The sequence below is a fragment of the Antechinus flavipes genome, chromosome 1 (assembly GCF_016432865.1).
Source record: "Antechinus flavipes isolate AdamAnt ecotype Samford, QLD, Australia chromosome 1, AdamAnt_v2, whole genome shotgun sequence".
Taxonomy (NCBI): Eukaryota; Metazoa; Chordata; class Mammalia; order Dasyuromorphia; family Dasyuridae; genus Antechinus; species Antechinus flavipes.
This window is the reverse complement of record NC_067398.1, coordinates 692,344,661-692,369,154: the sequence shown is the minus strand read 5'-3', so window position 1 is coordinate 692,369,154 and position 24,494 is coordinate 692,344,661. Positions and strand designations below refer to the sequence as shown.

The 24,494-nt window shown below is 44.1% G+C and overlaps 1 protein-coding gene across 2 annotated transcripts in view; it reads left to right on the top strand.

The window, feature by feature from the left end:
• The window catches only part of TCTN2 (tectonic family member 2), a 36,348-nt gene extending 14,294 nt beyond the window's left edge, over positions 1-22,054 (top strand). For both annotated transcript variants that reach the window (XM_051972653.1, XM_051972654.1), the window contains 11 exons: positions 886-1,027; positions 1,914-1,979; positions 3,670-3,804; positions 4,509-4,586; positions 6,438-6,518; positions 7,856-7,967; positions 11,076-11,182; positions 17,869-18,025; positions 18,406-18,531; positions 18,906-18,994; positions 21,300-22,054. In XM_051972653.1, the coding sequence (XP_051828613.1) occupies positions 886-1,027; positions 1,914-1,979; positions 3,670-3,804; positions 4,509-4,586; positions 6,438-6,518; positions 7,856-7,967; positions 11,076-11,182; positions 17,869-18,025; positions 18,406-18,531; positions 18,906-18,994; positions 21,300-21,421 (1,215 nt within the window). In that variant the 3' untranslated portion in view covers positions 21,422-22,054. The remainder of the gene's footprint in view (positions 1-885; positions 1,028-1,913; positions 1,980-3,669; positions 3,805-4,508; positions 4,587-6,437; positions 6,519-7,855; positions 7,968-11,075; positions 11,183-17,868; positions 18,026-18,405; positions 18,532-18,905; positions 18,995-21,299) is intronic.
• The last annotated feature ends 2,440 nt before the right edge of the window (positions 22,055-24,494 follow it).

Sequence of the window (24,494 nt, the reverse complement as noted above, 5' to 3'; positions counted from 1 at the left end):
TTGGGATCTAGAAACACGATCCGCCCAGCGCGCCTGCTCCTGAGTGTCCGAGGCTGGATTTGAACCCAGGCCTTCCCCAAGTGCAGCCCTGCCCTGTTGGAGAGACAGCAGCATTCCCCATGTCCGACTTGAGGAGAATGCTTCTGAGCGCTGGGTGGCCCAGATTACCCAGGCTGCTCTCTGACCCCTTCCCGTGTCCATTTTAGGACTTCTGGGCTGGGAAAGAGCCGTGAGGGTGACTGCAGTCAGCGCATGAGCCTTGGGGCTGGGGGCAGCAGAGAGAGGGCCCTGCAGCGAGTGCCCTCTCAGGCATTTGTCTTCTGGGGCTTCCTGGGCAAGTCACCCCATCTCTCCGAGTCTGAGGGGGTGACTCTTTAAAATGGCGAGAACAGTCCCTGCCTTCACGTGGCCTGAAATGATGTAATGGCTATGGAGCACCAAGGGCTGCAGAGTGAGTCTCTCACGGTGTGATGATCAGCTCTTCGCAGCAATACAGGGATCCAAGACACTTCCAAAGACTTGAGATAGAAAATGCCATCCGCATCCAGACAGGAAACTGTGGAGATAGATGCGATTAGAAGCAGGCGATTTTCATCTTTTTTGTTTATTATTTCTTTTTTGTGGTATTCCCCTTTTCTTTCTCACAGTATGAATAATGTGGAACTATGTTTTTTTAAAAAGAGAGAAAATGAAGTCTCTTCCTTAGTCAGTTTCCTACCTTGATTAGTAAATAAATGATGGGCAAAGGTCACTGCCTCCGTCTGCCAGCTGGCCATTGGTAACCCTCTGTTAACCAAAGGAGTAGGCCCCCCAAAACTCTGGCAGCTGAGTCGGTGCTGGCAAGAAGGGAGATCTTCAATCTTATCATGTTCCTCTTGTCCCTAGGTGTCCTTGGTGGGGCAATGTGTTCAAAAGGCCCCCGTGGCCTTCCTTCGGAATTTTGATTCAAACTGTGCTACTAACTTGACAACATATCAAGAAAGGGAAAATATTAGTGAAGTGAGATTAATAAACAGTATTGGTGAAGGTATGTTGCACTTATGGGAGGAGGGAAAAAAAGAGTCCTATTCCACTGTGACCCCATGATAACAGAAAATATTACCATTGGACCACCTCCGTCAGAACATATTTAGTGATCTGTTGGGGGAGGCATTTCATTTTTAAAAATATTTAAAAGGGCCTTCAGTATTTAATAATTTTAATTTAAATTTTATTAGCATTTATATTGTTCTTAAGACTTGCGAAATACTTTCCGAATATAATCTTGTTTGAACTTAAGAACAACTCTGAGAAAGAGGCTACTGTTAGCCTTCTTTTACAGGTGAGGCTGCAGAGGCAGACAGGTTAAGTGACCTGCTCAGTGTCACACAGCTAGTAAGTTCCTGAGGTTGGATCTTTACTCAGATCTTCCTGACTCTAGTCAATCCAATGAGATAACAAATATAAAGGGCCATGTAACTGTGATCTGTTGTCTTCATCCTCAGCCTTCTTATCCTGGTGCAGCTATAGCTGCCTCATGGGCCTCGGGGGGCCAGAGGAGAGGACTGGTATGAAAGCTGCCAGCTGGCAAGGGTTCTACCGGGAGAAATGTCTAACAGAGAAACGTGACAAACATAGAACAATGAGTATATGTGCGCAGCCAGCAGCCTCAGCTGCAGTTCTCCCCAGGAAGCGCCATTGCCCTGGGCTGTTCCTAGCTCTGTGTCCCTTTTATATTGGGGTGTGGGTGAGTGACCAGCTCACTGAAAGCCCGAGGGCTCAGGTTTGATGTGTTCAAGTGGGCAGAGCCAGAGAGCAGTCTCTGATCCCGTGGTTAGTAAAATAGAGAGAGGCTTCCTCTATGAAGAAAGAAAACATGATTCGGACAGGTAGTTGCAGACCCACCGAGGTGACTTATTTTTTGTCTTCCCTAGACTGGATCGTACCCCAAGTGGTCTATGAGGAATCAACGGCTTTAAACAAGTTCATCTATGACACAGGTACCTATCTGTGATAATGTCTGTCTGCTCATAGAAATGCCTTGGCCCCATCTACTCAAAAGTTCCGCTAGAAGCTGAAAAGAAAGTGATTCTAGATAGGGGACTTTTGGAAACGTCTCTTTGTCCACAAAGAATAGAACTTTCTTGAGGGAAAGAACAGTTTCATGTTGTCTGTCTTCCCAGAACCTAATTCAGTGCCTGGCATATAGTAGGTGTTTAATATGTGCTTGTTTGATGGATTGATGACAAAAATATAACTTTAAAAAATTTCAATAGTATTTTACTTTTTCCAGTTACAATTCCATGTAAAGTTAGTTTTCAACATTTGTTTTTGTAAGATTTTTGAGTTTTAAGTTTTTTTTCTCCCTCCTTCTCCCTCCCCAAGACAATAAGTGGTCTGAGACAGGTTATATATGTACAACCATTTTAAACAGATTTTCATATTAATCATGTTGGGAAAGAAAAATCAGGTCAAAAGTAAAAAAAAAAAGCCAACAACAAAAGAGGTGAAAATAGTGTGCTTTGATCTGCATTCAGTCTCTATATTCTCTCTCTGGCTGCAGGTGGTAAAAATAGTTTTTTAGAACTCTATTGAATATGTTGGTTTGGCAAAAAGCTATGGACTACCTTGGCCCCATGAGAGAGATGCTGGGGTGTAAGAGTAAAGTGTAGCCTAGGCTTTCTGATGTGGATTTGGTTTTCTTTATCATAATGAAAGGTTGATTGGACGACTTTCCTGGGGAGTGACTTGTGGACAAAGCAGAAGGTGTCAGTTACACCTTCCCTAAACAAGAAGATGCTCTATAGGGGAAAGGACCTAGCTATGGCTACAGGCTCTGGGTGGCTTTTGGCCATCCCTTCCCTTCTCTGAAGGGTTCCAGCAGAAGAGCTCTCAGGGTCCCTGCAGTTCCCTAATTTTATTTTCATGTCTGTCATATTAAGACAGGGCCCCTCCAGCTCGATATTTCTGCTCCCCTGAAATTAACCCCAGCACTCTTCAGAGAAGAGGGTAGTGCTTGAGGGCTGGCTGCTCTGCTTTGCATTGACCCTTTTGGCTTTGTATTTTCACCATTTAAAATTGTGACTTAACATGGTGACAGCTCAGTCACTCAGACTTTCAGTGATATTATTATTATTATTATTGGTGAGGCAAATTGTTAAGTGTCTGAGGCTGGATTGAACTCAGATCCTCCTGACTCCAGGGCCAGCGCTCTATCCACTGTACCATCTAGCTGCCCTTCTAGTGATATTTTTTTTTATTAAAACTTTTTTTTCCCCCAAAACATATGTAAGGATGATTCTTTGATATTAACCCTTGTAAAACCTTGTGTTCCAATTTTTCCCCCCTTCCTCCCATCCCCTCCCCTAGATGGCAAATAGTCCAATATATGTTCAACATGATAGAAATACATATCAAATATGCATACATATTTATACAATTAAATTTATACAATTAAATATGCATACATATTTAAACAATTATTGTGCTGTACAAGAAAAATCAAATCAAAAAGAAAAAAATGAGAAAGAAAATAAAATGCAAGCAAATAACCACAAAAAAAGGGTGAAAATGCTATGTTGTGAACCATTTCAGTGATATTATTGCATTTGATGAGGAAAGTTCTTTCTGGGCCTATTGAATCTGGTCTAACTTTCTAATTGTGATCAGAGGACTATGATTGGTTTACAGAAACAATTCTTCACCCCGGGCCAACTTTCAAATTGGTGCACTTGGAAGAGCATTATACTTTCAGATGGAAAGAGAACAAAATCACTGAATTAAATGTCAGAATCATTTGGGCAAAAATTCATGCTGACCAGCAAGGTAATACATGGGGGGCAAAGAATTTGATTTTTTTTTTTTTTTGAGTATTTTTTTCCTTTGTTTTCGGGATATTGTGATTATGTGTTTCATGCATATATTTAAGACTGTCAAAGATAGAGATGTGTGAGCATCGCTTTTGGATATTTCAAATTGATAAGTGGTTGACCTTAGTCCCAAAAAAGAGAGGGGAAAATCTTTGTTTTTTTTCCTTTTTGCTGAGGGAATTGGGGTTAAGTGACTTGCCTGGGGTCACACAGCTAGGAAGTGTTTAGTGTCTGAGGGCAGATTTGAACTCAGTCCTCCTAACTTCAGAGCTGGTATTCTGTCTACTGTGCCACTTAGCTGCCTGGAGAAGAGAAAATCTTTATCTCTTTGCAGAGGTGAAAGCCTGTGGGTGTGGAATAGCACATATACTCCTAGATTCGATTTGTGTTGGTTAGTTTTGCTAATTACTTTTTCTCTCTCTTTTTCTTTTGTATCCTTTGTTCCAAGGGATGATTCTGGGGAGGGTCATGATGTATTTGGGGGAAGGAGAAAGATATTTTTTGAAATGAAGGTGATAAATAAAAGCAGAACACATCAAGAAAAACTGTTTAGGATAAAATACATTTCTAAAAAGTCTGAGAAACAGGATGGACCCATTATTCCCCCAAGGAAATTAACAGTACCTATTACATTTGTTGTTATTGTTGTTTTATTTCTAGGAATATTGACACAGAGATTTAAAGTAACATTTTTAACCTTCAATGCTACGGAGGGCCTGAAACGATCTGGAAATCCAGGTAAGATGGTTAGGCTTTAATTTCTTTGATTAAAAAAAATCAAGAATTGATGTTTAAGTCTGAAATCAGCCAGGCCTTTCATTTCTATGAAGTATAGAAACCCAGAAGTTAAATATGACTACTCTGTAAAGTTGGAGGGGGAGAGGCAGCTTGGCGCAGCGAAAGGCAGCGCCGTATTGTGGCTCACTGACCCTGAGCAGGTCACATAAGGGTTCAGGGCCCCAGGGAATTGTCCTGTGGTCTGCCCAATCCCTTCAATCCCCAGAACAAAAACAGTCATCAATTTTGTTTTGTGCCTTTGTGCTTTATTTATTTATTTTTAAAAATTCTGCATTGAGACTATATATGCTTTTCCTCATATCGCCTTTTTTGGAGTGCTATCAGTGGATTCAAGTCTTTCTTCTTTATATAATCTATGGATCAATAGAAAGACAAATGTGGTTCTTACCTGTTGGGAAATAGAAACTTTTCCAGAAGTGGTATAGCCATACTTGGCTCTTTTCATATGCTGATAAACCTCTGCATGATCTATTGCTCATCTGTTTTAAAATCCAGTTCCACGGTCCTCAGAACGTTGGGCTGGGAGTGGGGCTCAGTGTTCTCTGTGGAAACTGTGGGGAGACCCTTGGATTTGCAGGCGGGGGTCTTTGGTTCTGTCTCATGGCTCTGTGACACTGTTCCTTCTGGGTCTCTGGTTCTTGTCTGTGTTGAAGTGGAAGTGATGGACTTCCCGGCCTCTCTGACCCTCTCCAGCCCTAAGCTTAGACCCTCTCCGTGGCCTTCTGTCCAGCTCGCTAAGACGGTCAGTCTGCGTTGCAGAGAATAGTCCCCGGCTGGGCAGGTGCCACCAGGCTGGCAAATGTGACTGTGGGAAGCAGGAGGGGACGGCACCTCTGTGGGCGAGGTGCCCTCCCTGAGCTCTGCGGCCACGTTCAGGAGCCTCCGGCTGGGGAGGAGCTGGGTCCCAGTCCCGCCTCAGACCAATCAGATCCTCCTTGGGGTGTGACTCTGGGTGATGCCGGAATCTCTCTGGTCTCAGGGTCTCTCCCGGGCTAAACGGCCTCCAGGGACCCTTCCAGCTAGATCCAGCTGCTGTGAGTTAGGAGGGATGTGTTTTGCAGTGTGTGTGGCGGGGCATCCTTAAGTACTAACCACACATCTCATTGTGTCTCCACAACAATTTGGTTAGGATCTCCGTTTTACATTTGGGAAACTGAGGCAGGCAGAGGTGAAGTGACTTGGGCAGGCTCACCCTGCTATAAGGATCTGAACCTGGATTTGAATTCAGGAGTTTTCCTGATTCCAGGCCTGGCACTGGGACCACTGGGCCACCTAGCTGCCCCAGGCTTCCTTTGCCTTTTCCTCACAACTACCCTGGCAGGGAGGTGCTATTATGGTCTCTACAGAAGAGGAAACCGAGGCAAACAGGGTGAAGTGACTTGGCTAGAGTCTCACAGCTTGTAAGGGTCTGAGGCTGGATTTGAACTCAGGACTCCCAATGCCAGGCTCAGTGGTCTCTCCCTCTTCCTGTCTCATGGTGTCTCTGAGACAAGCCTTGGAAGAGAGATCCCGGTGATGAGTGTTGCTGCTCACAGGCTGGGCTGTGCCCACTTAAGAGTGCCAAGGTGCCCCTCTCCTGCTCTACCCTCCTCATGCCTCTGTTGGCCGAATGTCCTGGGTCGGCTTTTTGGGAGCTCCCTCTGCCTCCTCGTGGGGAGCAGCACCTAGCGTCACGGAGTTGTCGGGGGGCAGGGGCCGAGACGCCCCTCGGGCCCTTGCCCCTGCGGTCTGGTCTCATCTCAGGAGAAGAAAGGTCCATTAGGTCTCCATGCTGCCTGTGCTCATGTCTAGGTTACCACCCTGGCAAGCCTGTGAGAGTCCTGAATGTCGCAAGTGCTGATAACGTCTCCACAATAAACCTTTGGCGGCCAGGTAAGCGCAGTTTCTTTGTTGTTGTTCCTTCATTTCTCCTTACAATTAGAGGCAGCTCTAAACCCAGTCCCTCCATTTACTTTTGCTCCTGCAGCTTACTCCTTAGGCCTGTGATGGTGTTTGGAGTTACCGTAATGGTTCCTCCACCCAAGCTGGCCTGCTGGGTTCCCCAGGCATGAGATTTGATTTCCTGGCTCCTGCTTTTGCATAGGAAGTCCCTCCTGCCCTCTTTCCTCCCCTCATAGAACTCCTGTCTCTTCAGTAGTAACCTCAGGGACTACTTCCTTCATCTCGCTACCTGGTAGGGCCTTGTCCCCTAGGGTCAGTGTATTTATTTTATATACATCCTGAATTTATTTTTCTGTGAATACAAGTTAAAGAGATATGAGCATCTCTTTTGGATATTTAAAATATAATTCTAAATGGTTGGTCTCGGTCCCAGAGAAGAGAGGAGACAATCTGTTTCCCTGTCTTCATTGCAGAAGTGGGGGCTTATGGGTGCAGACCATCACGTATACTCCCAGACTGAGTTTATGTGTAGGTTAGTTGGTTAGTTGGAAGGAAGGATGGATCCGTGAATAAATGGATGCTTAAGCATCTATTATACTCCTCCTGTGTTCTAGGTACAGTGTTGGTGCTGGGGACGTACAAAGACAAAATTGAGATAATCTCTGCTCCTAGGGAACCTGCATTCTAATGAAAGATACATATATATAAGCAGATAATAAAAGTGATACAAGGACAGTTCTTTAGAGTAGGAATTGTTTTGTTTTTATTTGTATTTGTATCTCCCATACTTAGCACATAGTAGGTATTTAAAATGCTTGTTGATTGATGAATTATCTGTATACATTTGCATTCTTCAGTGGAATGCAAAATCCTTGAGGTCATTGCTTATTTGAATTCTAATATTTGTATCTGCAGCACAGCACATAGTCGTAGGCACTTAGTAGGTGATTACTGATGGACTGGTCATCAGGATTTGGTTTGGAAAGAGGTTTCTGATGCAGGGCTGTCATTGGTGGGTGCAGCCTGCCCTGGGGCCATCCTCCTTGGCAGGAGGGCCCAGCTCTGTCCCTCCTGGGTATTGCTTTCCCCTGGCCGAGCCTACATCTTGTCCTTGGAGAAAAGGCCCTTCATGGCATCCCAGCTCCTGTGCCCGGGCGCGGGCTCTGCCTCAGCCTGTGTCACTGCTGAAAAGTTCATTGGATCCGTGGGACCTTCTGGGCCGCCGTGCTTGGGAAAAATCTGTGACCCTGTTTCTTGTTGAGAGAAAAGCGAATCAAAGCTTGTGCCAAAGAAAGTCACCTTGACTTAACGGTCCCTTTGTTTTGGAGTTGGCAGCGGACTGTGCACGGAAGTGGAAACCAGCCCAGTTTTGTTTGGAGAAGACGCTGTGTCTGGATGCCTCTGGGAGGTTGCCATTGATGAAAACTGTACCCACCTCAGGTGAGAAGGGAAGTCAGTGTACTTGGGGGGGGAGGGAGGGTTGCTGAGATGTTCTGAGGGAGTGATGTGAAACTTAATTCGTAATGGAAGACAGGTCTCATGATGGGGTGGAAACAAGGCTGGTTGGGAGTCTGAGGAGCTCGGTTCTCATTCGGTCCTCGCTCTGTGAGGGGGGTCTTGGGAGCCCCAGGAGCCTCTCTGGACTTTCAGTTTCCTCATCTGTCAAGTGAAGAGATTGTACCAGATGATCTCCAAGATTCCTTCCAGCTCTAAGTCTGTGAACCTGTGTTGCGAAGCCAGAATCTGTCTGAAATGTAGCCAAGATAAGGGGAACCATGACTTACATAGCAGAGAGGCACATTTGTAGAGCAGTTTCTTGGTGTTTCTAGGTTTGCTAAATAAGATTTCTAAAACATCTGTTGGCTGAGAATTAAGTGCCCCTTTATAGCCAACTTCACACCAAGCCCCCTTTGGGTATTGGTCACGGCTATGGTGCTGACCTTCCCACTGGGCTTCCCGGGTCATTCCTTGGGACACAGCTGGCGTCCTGCCCAGCAGCCTCCAGGAAGTCATTAAGCATATGCTGTGGCTAATTGAGACTATCCACAGATCTTTTATCTGAGTGCCTTTTCCAAAGCAGATACAGAGGCCACAGGGAGTTGCCCAAAGACAAGAGGGTGAGATAAGAGAAAATAGGCTTTGAATGGAAGGAGAGCTGGGGCGAAGCATTTCTGTGTGCTGGGTCAGAGTCCAGAGTCCAGGTCACTTCCCTGTGAAGAATGCAGACTTTTACCCGCCGGTTCCATGGGGTATCCTGAAGGAAGGGAGGTCTGCATCGCCTCTTGGGGCAGCGAGATTGCTCAGTGGGGAAGAGCATCAGCCCTGGGGTCAGGAGGATCCGAGTTCAAATGTAGCCTCAGACCTGGGCAAGTCAGTCTGCCCAATCAGTTTCCTCATCTGCCTCATGAGCTGGAGAAGGAATCGGCAAAAATACTCCAGTATCTTTGCCAAGAAAACCAGTTGGACAAGACTTACTTTGGAGCTCTAGCAAAGACTGGAATGGCCCGTTTACCAAGGATATGTCTTTTGCCTAGATGCCAGAAAAGACAGAGAGGGTCTTGTAAACTATTCATCCTCATTCTCCCCAAAGTTACCCTCTTCCCAGTTTCTCCATCTGTTGATGGCCTCAGTTTCTCCCTTTGTCAAATGTGAAGAGCGGATTAGGTGACCTTGAGCTCCCTTCAAGTGCTCACATTCTGTGCTATATTTTTTAATGTTCTAACATTCTCTATCCAGGGGTCTTCTCTGGTTCTAGCATCTGTGGACCAAGTGTTCTAACATTCACTTTTGCAACATGTTTGCAATTCCAAGTTTACTTTTGATTCCTCCCTCACCCTCCCTCCCTCCATCCAAGCAGATTCTACTACCATTGTCTCTCCCCTCCCCACCTTATCGTCCCTTGTAACAAAAAGAAAAAGAGAGAACATTCAAAAGCACTTTAACAAAGCTGAGTTGACCCACTGACTGAGCCCAGGGCCCCTATGCCGAAGGTGACCAGTTCTACTTTAGACCTGACCATAGTACCCAGCTCAAGAACATGTTTTCTACCTATCTCTTCCTTTCTGCTCATTTCCCTCCCTTATAGTCTCTCCCTTGAACTATTTCCAATAGTTCATAATAGACTGTTAATGAGCCTTTCTTTTTCCAGGTTCTCTGTTCTGATTAATCTCTTCTTCACGATACTGAAGTCGAATTCTGGAGGCTGGGTCTGGTCATGTTACTCTTGTAGCTCAAACACTATCACTAACTCCCTATTGTATCTGTGATAAAATAGCAGCAACTCCTCAGCCTGGCATTTTAGGTATTCCACAATCTGACTTCTGATTACTCCTCTCGACTTATTTCATGACTCTCTCTTTCATTTATCCTGTGTTAAAGCCAAACTGGGATTAGCCCCAGTCTCCTCAAGCCGCCCTCCACTTTCTCAGCCTCCCTCAACCTCCTGACAGTGGGATGTCCTCCCTGAATCCTCTCAGCTAGGTCCCAGCCAAAAGTGGCCCATCTCCCGTAAATCTTTCACTGACTTTTCACAATCATTCTAACATGTATTACACTTGTTTGTGGACATATTTCCTTTCTAAATTATAAATTAAAGAAGGGCAGAGAGACTATTGGCACTCCTGGTACTTAATAGGGAGCTTCCACACAACTGGTCCTCAGGCTACTCAGTCTAAGTGGGAAGAGCAGGAGGTTTTGGATCACTGAGCCCCGAGTTTGAATCCTGCCTCATATGTTTTCTTGCTGTGACTCTGACCCCCTACTTTAGTTTTCTTCTGTAAAACAGGGAATAATAATACTACTTCACCAGATTGTTTTAAAGAAGGTACTTTATAAAACACTATAGAAAGGTGAATGATTTTCAGGGTCTCTGGGTCTATCAGTAGGGAAAACTGGCTGTCATCATCACCGTCATCATTGTTATAATAACTGACATTGATATGATGCTTCCAGTTTTGCAAATCACCTTCCATACATTGTTTTGTTTGAACCTTAGAACAGCCTTATGAAATAATGTGCTTCAGATGTTACCATGTTCTTTTGATACATGAAGACACTAAGACTAAGAGAAATTGAGGGACTCACCTGTGGTCACATAGGTGAGTGTTAGAGGTAGAATCTGAACTCGGGTCTTCCAGGTTTCAGAAGTCCAGTATTCCATCTACCATACCAAAGTTTCCTAGCTTAGGCGACGAGAAGCTTGTCAAGGAGGTTCAGAAAATTTTTGGCAAATAATATTATCTTAATTGAAATTAGTTAAAATATTTTACTTCTTATGTGCATATACAAAGCAGACTCTAAAATCCATTTCCATTCAGAATTTCTAAGGGGTGTGGAGAAGGCTTATTTGAAAACCTCAGGGTATATGGATTGGCAAAGTTGGGGACTCTGGAAATCCCCAAATTTAGTTCTGCTAAATTCTTCTCTGCAGGAAAAATACTTAAGATATTTCTTATGCAAGTAATGATTAAATCCAACACTTAAATTAAGGAGATTGGAGGCTGGGGTCCCTTGGCTCCAAGATAATAAATCCTTTAATCTCTCTTATAGGGCAGAAGTTATGAATAGACTTAAATCATTAGTACAAGCTACTCATGTGGCCAAGAAAGGCAACGCAGATTATGGGAACATTCACGATGGCTGGTTGAAAATAATATGTAAGTTAAAGCCTCTGGCAGTTTCTATTTTTTCTGGCTGTCCCGTATATCCAGAATGTTCTCCCTCTGATCTCTATCTCCTGATTTCCTTGACTTCCTTCAAATCTCAGCTAAAATCTTACTCTCCGAAAGGAAGTCCTCCCTAATTCCTCCCCTGCCCCCGCATAGTGTCTTCTCTCTGCTAATTATCTCCAGTTTATCCTGTCTATAATATTTTGCTGTTTCTGTCATTAGACTGGGGAGGTCCCTGAAAGCAGGACCTTTTTTTGTATCCTTAGCACTTAGCATAGTGCCTATATATAGTAGGTGCTTAATAAAAACAAGTCAGTGACCAAAGCGGCATGTAAAATAGTGTAAATGCGTGAGCTGCCTTTTGTAGCTTTCCAGGCATGCTTCCTTTGTACTTTGTGTAGCCAGTCATTTGAGAGAGACAAGACAGTTACAAGCCAAGAAACTTTGCAAATGATTGCGTGGTCTGAGGCTGCAATGAGGCTGAGATGCAACAGATCAATTCTCTGCCCCTTGTGCTGATTTTAGCCTCATAATTAACAGCAAGAAAACAGGTTTTCTATCACCCAATATCACCATTGATTACAGCAGCTGGAGAACCTTTGAATGCTGTGGATGTTTATTTGTCTTGGCAGTATACTTTCTAGAGACGTCCACATTGGAAATAAGGTTTCTGGAGCTAGATCTGTGTCTGGGAGGCTCTGAAGGAAAGTATAGGAGAGAAGAGGTATTAGACTGCCGGCCAAACTGAACCGCTACCGAGCATTGCGCTGAGCTCCTTGTCGTGTGTCTGTGAAACCGGTGCAGCATCCTGCGCAGCATCCCGGCGTAGCATCCCTGCGCAGCATCCTGGCACAGCATCCTGGCGCCAGGCCGAATTGCTTCCATTTAAATTGTCTTGGGAAGATTCCGAAGCTCTCTTGGCAGCATCAAATACCTGAGGTCCTGTCTGGACCTGAATTGCCAAGAGTTCAAACTCTGCTGTAGAAGGCCCAGTCCCACTGATACATTGTTGGTGGAATTGTGAACATATCCAGCCATTCTGGAGAGCAATTTGGAACTATGCTCAAAAAGTTATCAAACTGTGCATACCCTTTGATCCAGCAGTGTTTCTACTGGGCTCATACCCCAAAGAGATACTAAAGAAGGGAAAGGGACCTGTATGTGCCAAAATGTTTGTGGCAGCCCTGTTTGTAGTGGCTAGAAACTGGAAATTGAATGGATGCCCATCAATTGGAGAATGGCTGGGTAAATTGTGGTATATGAATGTTATGGAATATTATTGTTCTCTAAGGAATCAGCGGGATGAACACAGAGAGGACTGGTGAGACTTACATGAACTGATGCTAAGTGAAATGAGCAGAACCAGGAGATCATTATATACCTCAACAATGATACTGTTTGAGGATGTATTCTGATGGAAGTGGATCTCTTCGATAAAGAGAGCCTTAATTGATCAAAGATGGACAGAAGCAGCTACACCCGGAGAAAGAACACTGGGAAATGAATATAAACTGCTTGCATTTTTGTTTTTCCTCCCGGGTTATTTATACCTTCTGAATCCAATTCTCCCTGTGCAACAAGAAAACTGTTTGGTTCTGCACACATATATTGTATCTAGGATATACTGCAACCCATTCAACATATAAAGGACTGCTTGCCATCTGGGGGAAGGGGTGGAGAGAGGGAGGGGAAAAATCGGAACAGAAGTGAATGCAAGGGATAATGCTGTAAAAAATTACCCTGGCATGCGTTCTATCAATAAAAAGTTATTAAAAAAAAAAAAAAAAGGCCCAGTCCCAGTGGCCTGGCCACATAGCTCCAGTGCCCCATGCACATTTGCCTTAAAGACGGTTTTGCAGAGACCTGACACAAGACGAGCCCGCGAGGAGGTCAGAAGGAGAGACACAAGGGCACCTCAAGGTCTCTCTGAAGAACCTTAGTGTTGGTTGTGCGCCCTAAGAGATGCTGGCATGGGATTGCCCTGCATGGGGAGCCCTCCCCGAGGAGGGCTGCGCTCTGGGAGCAGAGCAGAACTGCTTTGTGAGAGGTGCAGATCTAGACTTCTGTCTGGGACTGGCCTGTGGAAGAGCCTTCCCAGCCCGTGTGGTCTGATCAGTGAGAGCCGGACACGCCGTACGTGGACCCCAGCCTCACCATGTCGTTTGTACTCCTCGAGCACAGAGGATGAATAACACTAGTAACCGCCAATTATTCTGAGGCTGATGACTCGGGCTGCGATGGTTCCAGGCTGGAAAGGATCCTGGGCCCACGCGAGCCTCCCAGGACGTGAGTGGGCGTTCTCTGCCCTCTCTGAACAAGTGCCCAGAGACTTCCAGTGAAGGGTAGCCTGCCCCTGGGGACGCAGCCCAGTCCATTTTGGAGCAGTCTCATCGTTAGAAAGTTCTCCCTTCTGCCAAGCTCCCAATGGGCCTTGTGTGTCTTTCCTAATGGAAAGGGATGAGTTTCCTTCATTCCTTCCTTTCCTTCCTTCATTGGCTGGTTTTTCCTTCACCGGCACTTTTGGACTCCTATAACAGTGAGTATAGCCAGTGGCCAGTTTGGAGCTTGGAGATTACTGGGGATTTTGGTTCCCCCCGCAGCAGCCTGGCCAATGGGGAACAGACTTTGGAATGCCTTAATTTAGAACGAAATCGAGCAGAATAAAGTGGATGTGGTCTTGATGGTGACGCGATGGCACCTGTATCTGTTTGCCTGAAGGCTTGGGGAACGGCTCCTTTGTAAAATGAGAACTAAGGGACCTCTGAGCTTCTCTAGACCTCAGCTTCCTCATCTGTAAAATGAGGGCATTGGGCTAGATGTGATTCTATGATCTCATGAACTTTAGAGAAGCAAGTTCTCATGATAGAAACTCTGAAGCCCTTGGGACAGCTGCTGGGAAGACCCCTGCCACTTAAGAAAATCTGATCTCCTTTGTACAAAGACTATTGATATGCGAGATTAAATGGGAGAGGATAAAGGAAGAGCAGAAGCTCAATGCTGTGTCCCTAGGATGACACATTGGGGGACAAAGTATCTCCCAAGACATTTCTAGAAATTCTTCTCTCCCATAGTGCTTTGACCTAGTCTCGAAGGTACTTATATGTTGTCCTATGGCTAAACGATAAATATAACCGGACAAAATCCTTAAATATACCAGAATGAATCTTGATGGAAAAATCCAGAAAAAGTCACAGAGAGTCATTTATCCATCCCACCTTAGTCCAGGGAAATAGGCAGAGAGGATTGTGGACAGTGTGGAAATGGTTGGGGCAGGAACATGCTTCAGGAAGCACTTCACTTGGATTAAGTGGTATGCTTGGCCAAGGGGAGGTCACAAACCTATCCAGAAGCACCACTGAACCCATCCCAGGTCAGTGTGCCAAGGACAGGTGCCATCTGACTGCCCACTCTTGGACCACAGGTCTAGGGCAACGTGAGAAGGGAACCTGCTTTTAAGGGAGGGAGGCCCTGAGAAGGCAGCAACAGGAGGGCTGCAGTTCAACCCCTAAGCTCAGAGCTTCCTATAGTTAGTCAAGCTTATAGAATATGAAGGTGCAGAAATCCTAGACCAAAGGGAAGCCTGTAATTTTGGGGCTCAGAACCAGCAGGGCTTTCCAATTGACTGATAAGGGTGGAGTCCAGCAGCATCTACTGTTACACAGATCCGCACCCAGGTCAGAAACTTGCTGTGGTCAGACTACAGGACGGCAATCAGATTTTGTTGTGATCAACCACTTTGAGTACTGAGTGCTTGCAGCTCTCCAGCCTGAGGTATCCCTGAGATCTTGGAATAACACAACACTCAGTACCCCCAAGAAAGCAGCAACAGAACCACCCCAGACTTTCTCTCCAGAAGTGCACAGAACCCAGCCCGTATACCAAGTCTGAAGTCAGAAAGTTAGCTGAAAGAATGAACAAACAAGAAAAGAACCTCATCATTATGAGCAGTTAGGGTGGTAGAGATGCTCAAGACATAAACATTGAAGAGAATGATTCCAAAACATCCACAAGCTTAGAGAAAACACAGGGTAAGCATAAACTTGACTAGAATTCCTGGGAGAAATGAAATAAGAGTTTTAAAAAAAGATTTCAATTTTTAAAAAATAAATGGAATTAGAGCACTTGAAGAAAACATTGGAAAAGAAATGAGAGCTTATAGAAGAAAGAATATACATACATACATATAAAAACAAATACATTCATACTCATCTATATAAGATTGTTCCATGCTTGTTTGTCATTTGTTCCTTTGATAACATCATACTTCTTAGGTCTAAGTCTTTCCATCTTTTTCTAAACTCACCAGCTCACCATTTTCTATGCACAGCAATATTCCAATCTTATGCTATCTAGTTGTTTTGAATAGTCTTAAAACAGTATTAATATGGCTGACTTATAATGTAGTTTTCCTAATTTTTTACGCTTTTGATTGAATCTATTTCAACTTTAACTTTGAGATCAGTGATTACTATCCCTGTTTTTTTTTTTTTTTTTTAATAATTTTTTATTGATAGAACGCATGCCAGGGTAATTTTTTACAGCATTATCCCTTGCATTCATTTCTGTTCCGATTTTTCCCCTCCCTCCCTCCACCCCTTCATCCCAGATGGCAAGAGTCCTTTACATGTTGAATGGGTTGCAGTATATCCTGGATACAATATATGTGTGCAGAACCAAACAGTTTTCTTGTTGCACAGGGAGAATTGAATTCAGAAGGGAGGAATAACCCTCCCGGGTTTTAATAACCCGGGAGGAAAAACATAAATGTAAACAGTTTATATTCATTTCCAGTGTTCTTTCTCTGGGTGTAGCTGCTTCTGTCCATCTTTGATCAATTAAGGCTCTCTTTATCAAAGAGATCCACTTCCATCATAATACATCCTCAAACAGTATCATTGTTGAGGTATATAATGATCTCCTGGTTCTACTCATTTCACTCAGCATCAGTTCATGTAAGTCTCGCCAGTCCTCTCTGTATTCATCCTGCTGGTCGTTCCTTACAGAACAATAATATTCTATAACGTTCATATACCACAATTTACTCAACCATTCTCCAATTGATGGACATCCTTTCATTTTCCAGCTTCTAGCCATTACAAACAGGGCTGCCACAAACATTTTGGCACATACAGGTCCCTTTCCTTTCTTTAGTATCTCTTTGGGGTATAAGCCCAGTAGAAACACTGCTGGATCAAAGGGTATGCACAGTTTGATAACTTTTTGAGCATAGTTCCAAATTGCTCTCCAGAATGGCTGGATGTGTTCACAATTCCACCAACAATGTATCAGTGTCCCTGTTTTCCCACATCCCCTCCAACATTCCCCATTATCTTTCCCTACCCCTGTTTTTCCTAATAAATTCTATTATTATTATTATTCATATGTATCTCTTGTTTCCAATCCTGTTACCTTTTCTACTTCAGGAGTAAATCTGTGATCTGAGAGTGGTCAGCAGGTGACCTGTTAGTTTTCCTTGTTATTACTTAACCTCCTCCCTATCCCTACTCCTAACCACTCAGGAGCCTTCCCTTATGCTTTCCTACCCCCAACTTTTTCCTCCCTCTTTATCCCTTTCCTGTTAATCTGCACACTCTTTTATACCCCATTTTGTCCTTTCCCCTCCTTTTCTTATTTCTTTATAAATTTTCAAGAGTTTTATACCCTTACACGCTTTTTTCCTTATAGCTCTTTTTGAGATGGCAAAGAAAGGGAATGCTCATACATTGGGGAATGAATGAATGAACGAATGAAGTTGTGGTTTATAAATATGATGTAACACTTTATTGCTTAGGCAGCTGGTGGTACAATGGAGAGAGCCCTAGGCTGGGAGTCCGGAAGTCCTGAGTTCAAATCTAGCCTCAGAATCTTATTAGCACCTGGGCAACTTCACTCTGTTTGCCTCAGTTTCCTCAACGATAAAATAGAGATAATAACAACACTTGCATTCAGGATTTGATTATGAGAATGACATGAAATAATATTTGTAAAAAAAAGTGCTTATTGTAGCTTCTGGCACATGGTAAGTATTATATAAATGCTTAATTCTTTCCCCTTCCCTCTTAATGTAATGAACGACCAAGATCCCAGAGGACTAGTAATGAAACAGAACCCTCCTTTTGATAGAAAAATGAAAGACTTAGAATGACACAAATATTTTTTGGAGTATGGGTAATGTGGACATTTGTTTTGACTGCTGGTACATGTTTGCAATGAGTTTTGTTAAAACTCACTTTTTGGTGTGTTTTTCTTGTGTTCTAAGGAAGGAGGGAGATGGGGAGTAGTTGGGGTGGAGTGATGAGGAGGTAAGTATCAGCTGATAAAAAACAAATAAAACATTTTTAAAAAATTAGTGCATAGCTTCCAAGGTTGTGGGGAGGTTCACATGGAATAATGTGCATAAAAAACTTTTCAAACCTTTAAAAAAAAAGAAAAGAAAAATGGGACTCCATAGTATACTGCTCTTTGCTATGAAATGTATGTCAGAAATTATTGGCAGAACTGGAGAGAGTTATTTTTTTGAGTGATCTTTTTTTGTAATGGATTACTCTTTGTTTCAGTCACTCTATATAATGGAAATTTTGCTGTCTCATAGTTCTGGGTCAGACTTAAACTGCATTGTAGGAAAAATGTTTTGCATTATTCATTCTAGAAGACATAATTTATTATTCTTACAGGGAGAGATACACATTTTCCTCAGGAAGGGCCCTATTTTATGGATATAAAAGGCATCTGCCCTGATGTGCCTTCCATGATGACTGTCCACTTCCTTATTTCGAATAGTGGTAATTTGGAAGGGATTCCCCAGGATGTGATACTTGGTGCAGAGGTCAGGTGAGCTCCTTGGGGCAGTGCTAAATGGGAACAAGAGGGTGATGGGTAGCAAGGGCCCTGAGACCTCAGAGCCGCTCACAGTGATGAAGACAGACTTGGAAGGGTGATAGGAAGACATCTTTCTTTGTTGCAATGCTGGGTCCTCCTGAGTGACTCAGTCCATTGGCTTTGTGCATATTGTGAGGTAGGTGCATGATCTGCATGGGATTCCTAAATCTAGAAAAACTTAATGCTTGGGATGACGAGGGCCCTGCTTGCTTTGAGATAGTAGATGCGAAATGGAATGAGAAAGCCCCCAGCCACCGCCCTAGGGCTGCTTTGCTGGTGGTGAAAGTTTGGCTGCTATGATGTAACCTCATCACTGGGATTTCTTTCTTCAGCTTTTCTTCTGTTACCTGGCAGTTCCACTGTGGGATCACCTGTGAAGATAAACCTAGTTTTTTCCCGCTTAGTGTCTCAGTCCAGTTTATTAGAATACCTCCTCAGCTGACCCAGCCACTGACAAGGTAACGGCCACTTGAGTATTTGACAATATTGGAAGTGAAATCATCCACACTTTGCAAAGGAAGATAGATCTGGGGGCTAGATTATAGTGGGAATGGCATCCGAGCCACAGAAGTCTAGCTCTAGCCCTTCTTCTGGCTTTGTGATCCCCGGAAGGAGTCATCTGGCCTTTCTGACCTCATTTTCCTTTCATTTGTAAAAAGGGAAACTGGATGGACCCTGAGACCTCAGCCTGCTCTCAACCAATGCTCCTATGACCTTATCGATCCCCTCTAGTTCTGGGATCCTTTGACCCCTTGGGCGCCCTTCACTGCGGGGATGGCGGACTCTGCCTTGGCACTGTTCTGGCTTTGCCACTTACCCCGCTGTCTTGTAGTTTCCAGATCAGCCTTGCAAACCGTGACTGCACCAACAATGAAGTCTGCTGGTCAGAGCTTATATTCCCCTTGAGCAAGAATTATCAAGGTAGGGGAGAGTTCTAGGCCACATTATGGGCTTTGCTTTCTTTCTTTAATTAGCTGAGTAATTTGGTCTGCTATGGTGGGGAGGGGAGTCAATCAACCATTCTCAGGATATTCAGAAGCCCACTGTGGTTTGGGACCCATGGGGGCTAACAAAGGCAGGTATCTGATTGGGGTAGAAAGAGGAGGGTTTCATCTGCCTTAAGCTAGATAATAAGGCAAAGGAGTAAACAAACACACACGTAGTGCCTGTAATGGGCCAGGTGATGGGTGAAGCTCTGAAGACATAAGGAAGAAAAACTGGCTCTTGCCTTCACAGAGCTGACATTCTACAGGGGAAAACAACCTGCCCCCAGAAATTAAATTTTGTGTGTACATATGACACATACACATATGTGGGAATATATTTGCCTCACAGTATTATGTATGCCGTATGTACAATATAAAGTAGTTTTTGGGAGGAGGGGTGGATAGTTGTTCAATCAGAACAGACATCTGAGCCCAGCCTTAAAGTCGAGGAGGGAGGGGTCCCAGACCTTCAGGGCTGTCTGAGTAAAGTCATAAAGGAGGAGATGGAATGTTTGATTTGAACTTGTAAGGGATGAATGACTGTTGTGCAGGAAACCTGGCAAAGTGAACTGGAGATAGATTGCAAAGGGATTTAAAAGCTCAATGGAGGAGTTGGTATTTTAATCTGGAAGTAATAGGGAGCCATAGGAGTGACTTGAGCAAAGGAGAGTAGTTTCTGGAAGCCCTACTGGGCCTTTGTGTAGAGATTGGATTCCTGAGAGAAGAAACTTAAGACCCTGAACAAGGGTTGGTCTAGGGGAAGATAGGAAACATGCAATAGTGGTAGAACTGACCATCAAATGTTTATGTGAGGACAAACCCAGGGATGACTGGGAGGGCGCTTGAGGGGGCTCTGCAAAAAGGAGGGAAGTTAGGAAAGGGGCTGGGCTTTGGGGAAAGGCCATGATGGCTCTTGTTTGAGATGCCTCCAGGATGTCCAGTTTGGTGCAAGGAGGGAGAGGAGAGACTGAGTACTGATGGAGAAAAGAAGAACATAGATAGAGCCCTAAAAACACCCTTATATAGAGGGTGGAATGTGAATAATGATCCCGCAGACAAGCATCAGGGCCTGCTGGAACGGCAGTCAGGAGAGGTCTATCACCAAATCTAGAGAGGAGAACACTGTCTGGGAGGAGGGGAACAAGCAGCGATGGCAGATGCTGTGAAGTCAAGAAGGATGGAAGGCTAGCTGGTGCCATAAGGTGCAAAACGATGAGCTTGGAATGAAGAAGACTCTTCTTCCTAAGTTCGAATCTGACCTCTGATACTTCTAGCAGGGCGATCCTGGGCCCATCACTTCATCCTGGTGGCCTCAGTTTCCTTATCTGTAAAATGATCTGGAAAAGGGAATGGTAAAATCACTTCAATATCTTGCCAAGAAAATACTAAAAATAAGATCACAAAGAGTTGGACACAACTACAATGAAAAATGACTAAACAACAAAACAAGAAGGAGGAGGCCTAAAAGGAGGCCATGGGATTTTTCAATCTAGATTTCATTGTCGGGGCTTTTAGTAATAGTTTTAGAAATATGTATCACCTTGGAGACCCAACCTGCTAGTAAGAGGAGGGTCTGACACATCCTGGGGATGGGGAGGGGGAAAGAGTGTGCTCCAGAAGTGTTGGGGGCATGTTCAGCCATTTCATTCGTGTCCAACTCTTTAGTACAGTTTTCTTGGCAGAGATCCCGGAGGTTTTTTTTTTTTTTTTTTTTTTTTTTACCATTTCCTTCTTCAGTTCATTTTACAGATGAAGAAACTGAGGCAAACAGAGTGAAATGACTTGCCTAGAGTCATACAGCTAGAAGTATCAGAGAGGATTTGACGTTAGGAAGAGGAGTCTTCTTGGCTCTGTTGCCTCAAATTTTAGGGCTAACAAAAATCTTGTTGTAGCACTTGGCTGGAATGGGAAGAATTAATTAGCACTATGATCTATGGAAGCACAATGGAAACTGACTTATATTTAAGGCTTTGTGCTTTTTTGTGCTTGTATCAACTCATGTCATGCTGCCCAGAGAGAAGCCCATTTATAAGGAGAGGAGTGATGGGGGACGCCGGGATCAGTCTCAGTTGGGCCAGGGCAGATGGCAAGGGTTTGGTTGAGTATTTATTCCTTTGCCTTCTTCTCTTCGTTTGTCTACATCTGTGTTTATTACTGAGAGCTTCTCAGGCAGCCTCTTCTTTTCCGTTGAGTCCCAGAGCTCAAGGCTCAGAGTGCGGCTGCTGTTTGTTTTCTTCCAGGAGAGTATCACTATTCCTGCCTTGCCAAAAGCTTGATGCTGATCTTCATCTTCAGCTTGATTATATTCATCAGAAACCCGTGGATCAGAGAGCACATGGTTTGGGGCTTATCCGCCTTTTAACTCCTCAAGGCTTCAGAGAGCAATGGCAGCCTAGTGGTCAGGATTTGAGACCAGGATGGAAAACTTCTCTTAGTTTCACTTTTCCTTTGTATTTTTGTAAAAAGATGGTATTCTTTAATAGTTAGTTTGTTTTTAAATGTACTTGCTCAAAAGGCTGGCTGCTAGCCAGTTGATTTGATTTTAGCTTCAGCAGCTCTAAGATACTAGCTTCTAAGAGGCACTGGCTTCCAGAGGGGGCTTGATCTACCCCAGTGGTAGTGATATTTGTACCGGGAAAATCACAAATCGTGAAAGGGGAGAAGTCAATAGAGCTGTCTGTCATTGAGGGAAATCTTAGCATCCTCAAAGTGACGTGTCCAAGGCTACACAGTTAGCATACACATTAGTAGAGTTGAGACTAGGACCTTAAAATAAAATGTTAGAAAGTGTGAATTATTGAAAGAGTTAAATATGTATTCATAAACTGTAAATGTATGCTTACGATCAATCTCTTTAAAGAAACTCTTGTTTTAAAACAATAAGAACTGATTTTTTTTTTTCAAAAATACACTTAGATTTATATCACTTTACCAGATGATCTTTGGTTTAAATAGATTTTTGTGTACTATGAATAAATTTTTTCTTTTTGAGAAATTCTTTTCTCTTTCTTTGACATCCTGTTTATCCTGCAAAAAATAGCTGACATTTATTCAGCGTTTTAAGGTTTGCCAGATGCTTTCTTTTTATTGATCCGATGAGACAGGCAGTACAAATATTATTTTATTATGTACATTTTTATATCATGTATCATGTGGGTCAGAGAGGCCAAGTTTCTTTCTCATTATCATTGAGCTATTAATAACAAGATTATCCGATGATCAATTCTGATGGATGTGGCTCTTTTCAACAATGAGATGATTCCAGGCCAGTTCCAATGATCTTGTGATGAAGAGACAATCAATCTGCCTAGGCCTAATCACTGAATGGGTGTTGCCTCAGTCAATCAGAACTGTTGAAGGCCTTAGCTTCCCACTGCCTCCAGGGCCATCTCCAGCCGTCCTGATCTGTGTCTGACCCTAGACCCAGATGGCTCAGGAGGGAAAGTGAGACAGGTGACTGCACAGCCCTCCCTCCCTCACTTGCCTATCATGGTCCCTCCCCGAGGTCGTGGTCCTCTCCAAGAAGGACAAACAACAACCTCTGATCTGTTGCCAACCTTGCCTTTCCTATTTCCAGGACATCCTCACCTCTCATCTGGATTAGTGCAGCCTCCTCCTCCACCGTGAGCTCCTGCTGCTGCCCAAGTCATGTTCTTAAGGCACAAGCCTACGCGGGTCATTGCCTTCATGAGCTCTGGGGACCCCCTCTTGCCCCAGTGAGAAAAGGCAAACTCCATTTAGCCTTTCAAGCCCTTCCCCCTTGGCCCCAACTGTTTCTCTAGATTTATGATACATTAACTTTCCTTCTTCTTGGTGGCTAAGCTGGCTTTCTTCCTGCGCGCACACACGGCTCCCTCTCCAGCCTTTGCCTCAAAGGCTTCTGCCCTGGGACACCCACCTCCCCCTCCAAGATGTGGCATCCTGGCTCCTGAATCTCCCTGCTCTCGTCCTCCACTTGGCGCTCACACTCATAAACAGAGAATCTCGTCTTCCCCGTTAAAGGGTCCACTCTTTGGCTGTTTCCATCTTTGTTTTGGTGACCCCGGCATCTACCCTGTGCCTGGCCACAGAAAGGCCTTCATAAAAGCTTGTTGCTTAAAGCCACCATCTTTATGTGCTGAATCCTGCCTTAAAATAAGGGGCGCGTATGGAACACGTGCCCGCTGCTGGCGTGAGTTCAAAGAGCAGGTAAGCCGGCCTTGCTGAAGTAGCAAGGCCCAGAGGGAGGGACAGGAGCATGGCCACCACCATGACCGCCATCTGCCTTCAGAACTTGATGGAGACAGCCCAGGATGCTGAGCCCCAGTCTCAGGAAGCAACAAAGCTTCCAGCCCAGTGCTCGCCATCATCAGCCTGGGAAGGAAAAAGGTGGTACCCAGTAGGGGCTTTGGAGATGCAAATTGGCAGATGCTTGATAAGCTTCTCTCCTTCCCTCCCTTCCTCCCTCCCTTCTTTCCTTCTTTCCTTTTTTCTTCTCTCTCTCCCTTCTCTTTTCCTTCCTCTCTCACTCTTTCTCTCCCTCCCTTCTTTCTTCCCTTCCTCCCTCCTTTCCTTATTTCCTCTCTCCCTCCTTTCCTTACTTCCTTCCTCTCCTTCCTTCCTTTCCTTCCTTCCTCCCTTCCCCCTGTGTGGAAAGTGAAGAACTTACAGATTAAGCACATATTGATCAGAGACTGTTAGCTAAAGTAGATCAAGCCTATAGGCCTCTATTTCAGCTTCTCTAGAGTCACATGATTTTAGATAAGGACTGGACTGCATTCCATTGTCCAAAGAAGGGATTATGTGGCCCAAGAAGCTGTATATCACCATGTCTACTGCATTCCACTGACCAAATAGGGGATTAAAGGTGAATTTGGCTCACAGACCAGGATGGGGTCCGCTTCTCAAGATTCTAATAAATAATTCTGCTTTCTATGAGTGATCTCTGAGTAGTCAATTTGGGTAGGTCTTTTTGTCCCAAACACTCCCTCCCTCCCTCCTTTCCTTTTTTCTGTTTCCTGGCCCCCTCAGTCCTCTCTCTCTCTCTCTCTCTCTCTCTCTCTCTCTCTCTCTCTCTCTCTCTCTCTCCAGATTTCTTCTTAATTCCAAGTGGAGGTCTGATAAGAAAAAGGCTTATCAACTGCCTAGTTCTACTTGGGCAGTCTAAGTTGTTATGTTTGTCTATAGAGATAACCAGTGTTATTCTTGAGAAAATCGTAGCACCCTAAGATTGAAAACTGTAAGGGACCACAGAGAATTCCAGCACTATTATTCCGGCCCCTCCCTTGAGTTTTAACATCACTTTCACTTTCAAATATACTTCTTTCCTTACAGATTTCTTGTAATAAAAAAAAGCAAAACAAAAACCAAAAAACCTAACACAAGCTAGTTCTAACCAAAAGGGTTCAAACAGATTATGCAATTTTCTATACCCATAAGTCTGTGAAGAGAAAAGA